A 12744-nucleotide genomic window follows, 5' to 3' on the forward strand; every position below is an offset into this window, starting at 1 on the left:
ACACCAGAAGATAAGCTAGATAAGTGGGGTCTTCTAAAAATTAAACACTTATGCTCAACAAAAGACTTTAACAAAAGAGTAAAAAGAGAACCTACACACTGGGAAAAAATTTTTGGTTATGACATATCCAACAAAGGTCTAATCTCTAAAACCTGTAGGAAAATCTAATGCCTCTATAGCAAAAGTACAAATAATCCAATTAAAAATAGGCAACGGATATGAAGAGACACTTCACCAAAGAAGACATTCAAATGGCTAACAGACACATGAGGAAATGCTTGCAAGCACTAGCCATTAAAGAAATGTAAATCAAAACTATAATGAGATACTATCTCACCCTGATATTACTAGCACTAATCAAAATTACAGAAAATGTTGGAGAGGCTGCAGGGAGATTGAAGCTCTTATGTACTGCTGGTAAGAATGCAAAATGGTACAACCATTTTGGAAAATGATATGGCACTTCCTTTAAAAGCTTGAAATAGAAATACCATATGATCTAGCAATCCCAGTCCTAGGAATATCCTAGAGAAATAAAAGCCACCACACAGACATATGCACACCCATGTTCATTGCAGCATTATGCACAATAGCAAAAAGATGGAAACAACCTAAGTGCCCATCAACAGATTAATGGATAAACAAACTATGGTACATACACACAAGGGAATACTATGCAACAATGAAGAACAATGATGATTCCGTGAAATATCTCACAACATGGATGAATCTGGAAGGCATTACGCTGAATGAAATAAGTCAATCACAAAGAACAAATGCTGTACGAGACCACTATAATAAAAACTCATGAAAAGGTTTTCACATAGAAACAATCTTTGATGGCTAAGAGGGAGAGGAGGAGTGGGGAGGGGAAAACACTAAACAGACAATAGATAATTGGTAGGTTTTGTGAAACTACACAATATTGGGGAAGTACACAATATTGGGGAAGTCAGCACAACTTGACCAAGGCAAAGTCACAGAAGCTTCATAAACATATCCAAACTCCCTGAGGGTCCAAGTTACTGGGCTGAGGGCTGTGGACCATAGTCTCAAGGGGCCTCTAGCTCAATTGGCGTAGCATAGTTTATAAAGAAAATGTTCTATATCCTACTTTGGTGAGTAGCATCTGGGGTCTTAAAAGCTTGTGAGTGGCCATCTAAGTTGCATCTACTGGTGCCACTCTGTGTGAAGCAAAGGAGAATGAAGAAAACCAAAGACACAAGGGACTAACAAACCACAACCACCGCAGCCTCCAGCAGACGGGGCCCAGAACAACAAGAGCGTGCCCAGCTACCACTGACTGCTCCGACAGAGATTACAACAGACAGAGGGTCCCAAACAGAGCCAGAGAAAACCATAGGACAAAATTCAAACTCGTAAAAAAAGACCAGACTTACTGATCTGACAAAGACTGCAGACACCCCAAGAGTATGGCCCCCCAGACATCCTTTTAACTCAGTACTGAAGTCACTCCTAAAGTTCGCCCTTAGCCAAAGATTGGAAACCCTGGTGGCTTAGTGGTTAAGTGCTACAGCTGCTAAAGATTAGACACGCCTATAAAACAAACAATAACACATGTAGTTCAACTATGTATATGACACTAAATGGGCACACCAGCCCAAAAGCAAAGATGAGAAGGCAGGGAGGGACAGGAAAACTGAACAAACGGAAATGGTGAACCCAAGGTGGAGAAATGGAGAGTGTTGACACTTGGAAGGGTTGATAATCAATGTCACAAAACAATTTGTACATTAATTGTTTAATGAGAAAGTAATTTGCTCTGTAAACTATCACCTAAAGCACAATTAGAAAAAAAAAAAGTTTCTTGAGTTTGTTTGTCTAAACAAAATATACCAACTTACAAATCCAAGAAGCTCAGCAAACCCCAACCAGGATTTATAAGAAAAAAAAAAATCCAGGCACATAATAGTCAAAGTGATGAATATCAAAAATGAAGAGAAAATCTTGAGAGCAGTGAGAGAAAAAGACATGCTGGGAACACAGCTTGGAAATTACAACAACTTCTCACTGGAAACAATGGAGGCCACTTGACAATGAAACAACTTTAATATGCTGAAAGACAAAAATTGTCAATCCTGAATTCTGTATCTGGCCAAAAAAAAAAATCCTTCAGAAAAGACGATAAAATTAACACAGTTTCAGAAGAAAAGGAAAGCTGAGAGAATTCCTCACCTGCAGACTAGCACTAAGAAATGCTTAACTATGTACTTTCATGTGAATAAAAATGATACCTGGTAGAAAGTCAGTCTACAGGAAGAAATGAAGAGCACAGGAAAGAGTAAATAAGTAGGGAAACACAAAAGACTCATCTTCTTTCTTCTCCTAATTGACTTATAGAACAACTGACTGTTTAAAAATGTATTATTAGTAACTAGGTCATAAGTGAACATGTTCCCTAAATACTCTGTTTTTAAGTGCGGTTGTGAACTATTGTCAGTGCCAAATAAGAAAAGTCTAACAGGGCTGAGCTCATGGACTCACATGACTTTTCCAATGGGGTTAAATGTTACTCCCACCTTGTGGCCTCCTATCAACTCCGAGCCCATTCATTTTGTAAGTTCTGACCACAGTTTTAGCTTCTGAGACCCAAAATGGTCTTCAACAATAGAAGGGCGGTCAATTTTGTTAGTAAACCCACATAAAAGAATGCTGTGGTTGTTGTTAGCTCCCATTGAGTCAGCTCCAACTCACGGTAACCTTATGTACAACAGAATAAAAAATTGCCCAGCTCTGCATCACCATTATGACCTTTGATATGTGTGAGCCCATTGTTGTGTCTCTTGTGTCAATCAGGGCTTCAGAATCGTGAATCGGCAGTGAGTTTTACCATGGGATACCCAGACCACCCCCTACCTCCATGATAAAACCTAGAGGAATAGTTAGAAACACAAAAAGGAAGGGGAAAGAAAGTATCCAAATCCATAAAACACGGCTGTGTTATAAATAAATGATGGAAAGAAAGAGACATCATACAAGCCAAAAGGTTTCAGGCTCACTAAGCTTTCTAAGCGGGCAGGGGCAGAGAGGGCAGTATGTGGGCAGAGGTGAGACAGAGGTCCTGCCCCCTGGGTCCCTCTGAGTACATGCTAGAAGCATCCTTGGAGTGGATTTAATTATGTGGTATCTGACTTGTCACTGTTTTCTAGGGGGAGCTCTTCTCTGCCCACCACTACGGGCACAGGCGGAGGGGTCCTCACATGGGCTAAGCCTCAGAGAACAGGGTAGCGCTGCCCCAACTGATGGCCTCAGATTGCACATCACACACCAAAGGGCTGTGACTGATGGGTAAAGAGAAAGGAAAGCTAGAGAAGGTGAGGAAAAATACTCCACTGCGCTCGTACCTGGGGTGTTTGCCATGAGGGAGTCGTGTGATTCCACTGCTTTATCTCAGCTCCATTGACTAGCATCCAATGTCTCCACTCTCGAAAGTTCCTCATGACCCAAACCCTTCAATCCTCACGACCCCATGGACAAGTATCTCCCTACCCCTCCAGGTGTGTCTGCTGCTCTCCAACACCAGCTCTCGGAGCCAAGTGAGCCTTCCTCTCTCCTCCCTCAGGTCTCCTGTGCACTCTTCGTGCACACGCGGCAGCAGTGTACAATTCGTGGTGGTTTGAGGGTCACTGTTACACTAAGACAAAAACCTGGAGAACCAAGGTTTGGAATCACGTAGAAGTAATTCAGGCGAAATGTTAAAAAAGGCAGAATCCAGATGGAGCCAAGAAGACAGGCAGGCAGGTTTCCAAGTGAAACAAGAGCTGGAAGAAGATGCAATTAGTCTTGAAGCTTAGGGCCAAACAGAAAACTAAGGTTCTAGGAGACAGCCTGGAGGAAGCACAAACAAGGAAAACAATAGCTGTGCTTCTGTGTTGTCTGGACGCCCACAGGACCTGGATATAAAGGCCGTCCAACAGGAGCCTCCACACCAGCTCCCGCCTCCACCCTGACAGCCACTCCAGCCACACACCCATCATGTGCCACACCAGCTGCTCCACGGGGTGCCAGTCAGCCTGCAGCCCATCCCCGTGCTGTGTCCCCACTGCCTGCTGCTCACCCTTGAGCTGTGGGAGCTCCTGCTGCAGCCCTGTGTCCTGTGTGACTCTGCTGTGCCGGCCTGTGTGTGGCGTGGCTGGCTTCTGCCAGTCACCCTGTGGGGCTGCCAGCAGCTGCTCCAGCGGCTGCCAGTCTCCATGTGGCCCTGTGGCCTGCTGTGTGCCCAGCCCTTGCCAGGCAGCCTGCTGTGTGCCTGTGAGCTGCAAGCCCGCCTTGTGCATGGTCCCCTCCTGCCAGTCCTCCTGCTGCTGCCAGCCGTCCTGCTGCTACCAGCCCTCCTGCCCCACCCGGGTCTGCAGACCCATCTCCTGTGGCACCCTGCCTGCTGCTAGCAAATCATCTGGATACTCGAGTCTCTGCTATTAATCTCTGAAAACCTTTATCTTTGTCAAATGATCAGAATTCTTCCCATACATCTCATTATGAAATCAATGATGGATCCGGTTCCATGGGGGCTGGCATTGCCCCCTTAGCTTTCTTACCCATGAAAGCTTAGTGACCTAAGAAAAAATAAATGTTTCAGAATTCAGATCACTTTTGCTATTTTTTCCAAAAGTGTTTTCTCATTGTCCTTTGCTGTCTTGGACCATCCGACGCTGGGGTCCTGTCCTAGAGGGGTTCTCCCTGGACGGTCAGTGCCCACTGGCAGAACTTGCCCCTTAGGGTGGTGGCAAGGCCCTCTGAGAAGTATGGCTGAGGCTGTTGCATGCAGAGGGATGATTTTATTTATGATTTCATATAAGTACCTTTTACTCAGGGCTCTTTTGTTTGGAAACAGTACTAAATTAAAAGAAACTGATGGAATGAGGAGATAGAGCCTGGGCAAGCTAGCGGCTGCTTTCAATTCTTCGAAGGGCTTTCAAATGGAAAAGAGGCTTGGTTTACTACATCACCCTGAGGCTGGATTGGGACCAATGAGCTGGTGTGACATGGAGGAGGATTTCAACTCAGCAGAGGGAAGGGTTCCCTAAAAGTCAGAGCTACCCAGTATTGTAATGTGCACCTAGCAATGGTTTTAGATAGCTTCTGAATACTGAGGTTTTCAAACATAAGCCATGCTTATTCAGCTGTATTCATAAGAGACAAAAATTGAAATCAACCCAAATGTCCATCAACAGGTAAATGGATAAACAAGTCATAAAACAGTCGTACAATGGAATACAAGTCAGGAATAAGAAGGAGCGTATTACTCACACACGCACCAACGTGCACAAATCTCAAAAACATTGTGCTGGGTACAAAAGAGTACTTACTGCACGATTCCATTTATATGAAATCCTGGGAGAAGCTAAACTAATCTGTGAATTGAAAAAATGAGAACAATGGCTGCCTTCGGACAGGGGGCAGGGAACGAGGTAGGGTGAGATTGACTGGGAAGGGGCAAGAGGGGACTTCCTGAGGAACGGTCATGTCCTGTGTATTGACAGTGGCTGGGAAGGCCATGTGCTGGATCTTGATAGGGTCTGGGCACACAGTTGTGCTTTGTGTCTTGAAAGAGTCTGGGCAGATGATCAGGTCCTGGGTCTTGATGCAGCCTAGGCAGATGGTCTTGTCCTGGGTCTTGATGGAGCCTAGGCAGATGGTCTTGTCCTGGGTCTTGATGCAGCCTAGGCAGATGGTCTTGTCCTGGGTCTTGATGGAGCCTAGGCAGATGGTCTTGTCCTGGGTCTTGATGCAGCCTAGGCAGATGGTCTTGTCCTGGGTCTTGATGGAGCCTAGGCAGATGGTCTTGTCCTGGGTCTTGATGCAGCCTAGGCAGATGGTCTTGTCCTGGGTCTTGATGCAGCCTAGGCAGATGGTCTTGTCCTGGGTCTTGATGGAGCCTGGGTAGATGGTCTTGTCCTGGGTCTTGATGCAGCCTAGGCAGATGGTCAGGTCCTGGGTCTTGATGCAGCCTAGGCAGATGGTCTTGTCCTGGGTCTTGATGGCACCTGGGTAGATGGTCTTGTCCTGGGTCTTGATGGCACCTGGGTAGATGGTCATGGCCTGGCTCTTGATGGCGCCTGGGTTGGCCAAGCATATGCATTTGCCAACATTCACCAAATGTTACTCTGAAGATGTGTGACATTTCACACACACACACACACACACACACACACAAACCACACTGAACTCTAGTCCCTGGTATTGTTGCTGAAGTGTCTAAGGATGAAGAGTACAGACAACTGCAACTTCCTCTGATACACATCAAAGAATAAGAACTGAAAGACGGGTAGAGGGGTGGTTTAATGGATAGATATGTATACAGCAAAAAAAACGAAATGTTAGTGGCAGAATCTAGGGGCGGGCATATGGATGCTCGCTTTTCAAGTCTTTTAACTTTTTTTATGTTTAAAAATTTGTGTAAGAAAACCAAAATAATAGTAGTTAAATAACTCAAAATAATCAAAATTTTCTTTAAAAACAGAAGCTACAAATGGGGTTCCTTCTTTGCGAGGGAGATTTAAACAATATCCTCCATGCTGTGGAGGTCTAACATTCCAAGAGAACTGGAGTACATCCCAGCATTCAGGCAAAATTAGGGTAGACTCTGGGTTGGCTAATAGCCAAAGAACATCAGTCCAGTTGTGAGAAAGCCAACGCTCAAAGGGAGTTGAGGCTTCCAGTTCAAGATGGTGGACTGAGCCCACCATTCCTAACTCGACCTTCCCAAGACCCACGGCAAAGAGAAGTTAATTCAATAACGGATGAGAGATGTCAGCAAGTGAAATGGAAAGAAAAGGACAATGCATTGACTACAAGAGGGGGCAGTACATATGGAACAACCTGGCCCTGGCGCTCCACATCAGCTCTGCTCCCGGTGGGCAGGCCCAGTGGAAGGCAGCATGAGGAGGAGTCTGCAGTGAAGGGGGGACCTGATGATCTGAACATGGAGCACCTGGCCTGGCTCCTCCCATGGCAGACTACTCGGGAGCTCTACATTCACCTCAGGGCACCACCAGTGTTTATCTCTAGGAAAATTTAACACCTCACCTGGGGAGGGCTAAGGTTCTAAGGCGGCTGTTGGCTCTCCAGACATACATTCTGGCATCTGGGCTCCCATCTCTCTTATCCCACCTTGATCACAGAATTTTAAGTCAACTTCCCCATTACAGGGAAAGTTTCCCTAATAGAAGAGAAATCAAACAACATTCTCACACCCAGCATATGAGGAAAGCTGGTAGCATGAAAAAGAAAGACCAAGATAAAATGATGTAAAAATACACCCCAGAGGAAACATAATCTAAGGAATAGAAAAGAACTTAAAAAAAAAATTGTAAACACTCGGAGACATTCAGGAAGATATTACAACCATGAACAGGGACAAGATGCTCTAAAAAGAACAATCAGAAAACTTACCAAAAAAGGATTATAAAAACCAAAAAACCCACTGCCTTCGAGTCGATTTCAACTCTTAGCAATGCTATTGGGCAGAGTAGAACTGCCCCACAGGGTTTCCAAGGAGCATCTGGTGGATTCAAACTGCCGACCTTTTAGCTGTTAACCACTTCGCCACCAGGGTTTCAAAAAAAAAAGGGTTATAGGTATTAAATATCTTGGAAGTAAAATATGATTAATTTAAAAGTAAATAGAGGGACTTGAAGGTAAGGTTGAGAAGTCTCCAGATTTAGAACAAAAAGGCAAAGCGATAAAGAATTTAAGAGAAAATACCATAAATGACCAACTCAGGGTATACAAATTCCGATGTGTGCGATTCCCAAAAGAAGAAACAGAGAGGATGGAGGGAGGAGAACAAATAAAACCTTATGGAAGAACATTCCCCAAAAACTGAAGACACAAGTCTTCAGACTGAAAAACTCAAGTGATGCCAAGAAAAATGATAGAGAAAACTCAGATACATCCTGTTCAAAGTGCAGAACATCAAGGATAATGAGTAGTTCCAAAAAATGCCCAAAGATTAAAACAAACAAAAAAGTCACCTGCAAAGAAATGAGAATCAGACTGGCATCAGACTTCTCATCAACAGCTCTGGCTGCTATACAGACCTATACAGCAATGCTCACAACATCCTGGAGACTCAAATCCATCCCATGCTCCCCAATATGAATCTGCTATAAATTATCAGGTTGAATAGAAAAACATAAACAGTCCTTAAAATAAGCAAAACACAGTGACATCTATTTAGAGAGCAGCTGTGTTTTTCTAAAACCAAGTAGCATCATCTGCTGTGTGGTCATATGCTTTCCAACGTTTTTTAAAGCAGTGGAAATATTTTTTTCAAACAAAGACTTACCAAGCTGTCTAGTATGTAAAACAGATGAAAACGTGGTTTCTCTAATTAAAAGTGAGATGGGGAATCCAGAGACCTATCAGTTTGTCCTTCCCTCCCCCACTCCTTCTTTCTCTTTCCCTCTCTCACTCTCTTTAACTTGTATGTGTTTAATCCAGATGTTCTCATATATTCTGGCTTTCTGACATCACATTATACAAATGAAGCAGCAAGATGGACCCTGGCAAGCTGTGGGGAGCCTACCCAGTTCCCCCTACCGTTCCAGCGGCTTTCAGGACATTCTTTTTCCCTCGGACCCTTCCCACTGTAATCCCGCACCCATAAAATGGAGACAATTCTTGCCTTACCCAAGGGGAAGCTTGGCGCCTGGCTCTCAGCCTCCCAAAACACCTCAGACTTTCTACTGAAATTATGGGGCGGGGGGGGGGGGTAGAAAGAGGGCACCAAAAAGGAAACAAATACACACACAAGGTCAGAAGCTCATCAGCCAGTAGCACCCCAGGACTGTCATCAGCCACGCCCCAGTTTGTCACAGATTCCTCAGGACTGCTAAGAACTCTATCTCCTGAGAACCCATTCCCAGGCGCCCTTCCTCTTCAAGTCCCTCTGTGGAGTGCTGGCTTAAACAGCTTGCAGAGCCAATTGGCAAAAAGCCATTCAGGGCTTTTGCCAGTGGATATTAAGCTGCTGACAGCTTGGAATCAGCATGGTGGGAGCATTTATACCATGGAAATGGGCAAACGCTAGGATTCAGCGCTTTCCTTATCAGAATGTTCTCCGGCACACACTGCCCCCACCGGCTCCCCACCGTTTCCAATCAAGAGGGCTATAGAATTTTTTTCTAAATTTAAGAGCAATCTCCAAGAGGCATCTCCCAGCCCCCTAGAACAACCACTCTGAAAGGCAATCTCCGTTCATAATAACGGTTTTTCCCCCTGCTGCCCATGAATAAATCCAAATTCTCTCTTTAGATAGAAGTGGCTCCTGTTTTGGAGTCCTGGGATGGAATAAATGGTGACCATGCTCTCTGGTGACAGGTTGGAAGTCTGAGTTCACCCAAAGATGCCTCAGAAGAAAGGCCTGGCAATCTACTTCCAAAAAATCAGCCATTGAAAACCCTATGGAGCACAGTTTTACTCTGACACACATGGACAGCAACTGGAGCTCCCTTCTCTGACTCTAGTCCCATATAGCCAAGCATCCAACCCAAACCATTACCTTTGAGTCAAAAACCAACCCAAACTATTACCTTTGAGTCAATTCCGACTCATAGCAACCCTACAGGGCAGGACAGAACTGAACGCCCGGTGAATTCGAACCGCCGACCTTTTGGCTAGCAGCCGTAGGTCTTCAGCGCCGCACCACCAGGGTTTCCCTCTGTATGTGTTCTCCTAAATCTCACAACACTGTTTCTAAATTGTACTTCATTCCACTCACTGTCGCTGTTTCGCAAACCCACGTGCACCTTGGAAACTCTATGGGGCAGTTCCACTGTCCTACAGGGTCACTATGAGTCAGAATCGACTCCACGGCAACGAGTCTCACTGTTTTAACAGAACCCAGGTATTGGGGGCCTGACTTTCTGTGTCCCTCGGTTCTAGGGCAGCAGAATTTCATGGTTAGAAACACAGCCCGCAGGGGTTCCAATCCAGGTTCACGCACTTGCTAGCGAGGCCGCCGCTGGAGGGCCGCTGGGAGGAGCTAAGCCGCCATTTTCCTCCGTCAAGGCCTCAGTGCGCCTGCGCGGACCGATGACGTCGGCATCACCGCCGGAGCTGCCCACCAATCCTGATGGACCACGCTCCTGAGCACTCTCTGAAGAGCCCACCCCTACTCTGTTTCCTTCCCATATAGACCCCTATGCCTGCCGATCGGGGGCGTCTTGGCGACACAGGTCCAGGTGTCTCCTTTGCTTGGCCAAACAAAGTTATTTTCTTTTGCTTTCGCCCTACTCCTGTCTCAGTGTCCTGCCAAGCGACACCTGGAGATCCGGTAACAACACTAGCACGTGCCTTTGGACAAGTGTTTAATTCCACTTCGGTGTCCCCGTCTGTAAAATGGGCATAATAACAGCACCTACCTCACAGGGTTGTTGGGAGGATGTTTGTACCCTTGCTCAGAATGGTTCCTGGCACATAGGAAGAACTATTACGTGTTTGCTGAGAAAATAAAAATAAATACAGCTCCCACGCCGTTCGTTCTATGGATTCAGAGAAAATTTTCATCCCAAAATAAAGAGGTTAGAAAAGGCTTCTGATTCGACTGAGTGTTGGAGAGAAGTTAGGAGGAAGTAATAGTAAGAAGCCATAGAGAGATGATCAGATGGGACTGTCAGGAGTCCCTGGCCCCCACGGTCCCTGCAGCAGGCCTGGTTCCAGTGAATTCGATTCAGTCAACCCCGACTTCTTGGCCCCAGGCCACCCCCGCTGCACGGACACCCTCAGCTCCATGGCCCACTCCACAATAAGCTCTCGGGAGTTTTACAAGCTGAGCCACGTGATGGGCATCCCTGGGGACTGCTCCAAACAACAAGGAAAGAAGCTCCCTGGGGCCCTCGGGTTGGGACAACACGCACAAGGGAGGGATATAAAAGCCCCGGAGGCCGGAGGCCAAGAGCTCCTCACTCACAGCCTCACTCACTCACACCCTCCTCCCACCTCACCTTCCACCTCACCCCCACCATGGCTGCATCCACCATGTCCGTCTGCTCCAGTGACCTGAGCTATGGCAGCCGCGTCTGCCTGCCTGGTTCCTGCGAGCCTTGCCCTGACCCCTCCTGGGAGGTGGACGACTGTCCCGAGAGCTGCTGTGAGCCCCCCTGCTGTGTCCCCACCTGCTGCCAGTCTACGTGCTGTGCCCCACCCTCCTGTGCCCCAGCCCCCTGCCTGACCCTCGTCTGCACCCCCGTGAGCTTTGTGTCCAGCCCCTGGTGCCAGGCGGCCTGTGGGTCCAGTGCCTGCCAATCAGTCTGCACCGGCTCCTGCGAACCCTCCTGCTGCCAGCAGTCTAGCTGCGTGCCTGTCTGCTGCAAGCCCGTCTGCTGCAAGCCCGTCTGCTGCAAGCCCATCTGCTGCAAGCCCGTCTGCTGTGAGACCACCCCCTGCCCAGCTCCCTCTTGCTGCCAGCAGTCTAGCTGCCAGCCTACATGCTGCACACCCTCCCCCTGCCAGCAAGCCTGCTCCATGCCGGTCTGCTGCAAGCCGGTCTGCTGCAAGCCCATCTGCTGTGGGGCTGCCGCCTGTCCCTCCTCCTGCTGCAGACCCTCCTCCAGCGTGTCCCTCATCTGCCGCCCCGTGTGCAAGCCCGCCTGCTGCGTGCCCACCTCCTCCTGCTGTGCCCCCACCTCCTCCTGTGTGTCCCTGCTCTGCCGTCCCGTGTGCCCCCGCCCAGGCTGCTGTGGCCCCTCATCTGGTCAGAAGTCCTGCTGCTGAGTGGGTGCTCCTTCCCCTTGGCCCCCATCCCTCCTGCTGCCTTCAGTACCTGCCCCTTACCAACTGGAGACTGATCAGGACCCCCTGAGATGGGTGGACAGACACCTCCTCCTCTGAGCTAGTGAAGGGCTCTCTGTAGCTCTAGACAACCCTGCCTGTGCCCACCACCCCCTACTCCTGGGGGCTGGGTCTTCAGGCCTGGGAATGGTCCCTACGCTCAGGCCTTGGGGGTCTCCCTTCCTGGGGAGCTGCTCTGTATCCACTCAGCCCACACTGGGAAACCATTGGAAAGCTAATAAACGCACCTTCACTCAACCATGCTGAGGCTTTGCTCTCTCTCTGCTCATTTCTAGTTGATTTGGGGCCTTCTGGAGGCAGGTGCAGCTTCCCAAACCCTAGATTTGCGGTCTCAGCCCCAAGCCCTCCCCAGCCCTTCCTGAGAGAGCTCCCCTGGCGCCCCCGTCCTGCCCACAGGCCTGTTTGGTCCCCAGGGTAGTCAATGCCATGGCAGTGTCACCTTTAGTGCCCCCACTTCCACCCCACCCCCACGGGCGAACCCCTCTCAGAGCCAGCCTCTTGGGCAGACCCACAGGATCCGAGCTGTCTCAGGCACAGTACTGCCAGCTGCCCTTGGGGATCCCCTGAAGAGTTCTCTCACCCAGGGTGCCTCAGTGCCCGTGAGAAAGGGCTGCTGGAAGACACAAAGATGGGGTCTCCTGAGGCAGAGAGAAAGGGGAAGGGTGCAGGCAGAGCTCAGCCCTCTGCCCAGTCTGGGGAGCCAGTCCCAGGTACCCCCAAGCCTCTCCTCCCTCCTCGTGCTCAGGAAACAGCCCCCTCCCTTCTCCTGCACCTAGACCCTCACTCCCTGGGGCGTTGTGTGAGCTTCCTGCGGCTGCTGTGACAAAGTTCCACAAACTAATATATTTTCTCACATTCTAGAGGCTCCTAGCGACCCCACAGGGCAGAGCAGAACTGCCCCAAAGGGTTTCCAAGGTGCGGCTGGTG

At 48.3% G+C, this 12744-nt stretch overlaps 1 protein-coding gene across 2 annotated transcripts; it reads left to right on the forward strand.

Moving 5' to 3' along the window:
• The first annotated feature begins 10989 nt into the window (after positions 1-10989).
• LOC126062150 (keratin-associated protein 10-12-like) lies at positions 10990-11739 on the forward strand. 2 transcript variants are annotated; one of them, XM_049859324.1, is made up of 2 exons: positions 10990-11410; positions 11483-11739. In XM_049859324.1, the coding sequence occupies exons 1-2, from the start codon at positions 10990-10992 to the stop codon at positions 11737-11739; spliced, it is 678 nt and encodes a 225-aa protein (XP_049715281.1). The 2 variants fall into 2 exon arrangements, with proteins under 2 accessions (XP_049715281.1, XP_049715271.1); XM_049859314.1 differs by having other exon boundaries at positions 10990-11739.
• The last annotated feature ends 1005 nt before the right edge of the window (positions 11740-12744 follow it).

This window comes from Elephas maximus, chromosome 2 (genome assembly GCF_024166365.1).
Source record: "Elephas maximus indicus isolate mEleMax1 chromosome 2, mEleMax1 primary haplotype, whole genome shotgun sequence".
In the NCBI taxonomy this organism is placed as follows: domain Eukaryota; kingdom Metazoa; phylum Chordata; class Mammalia; order Proboscidea; family Elephantidae; genus Elephas; species Elephas maximus.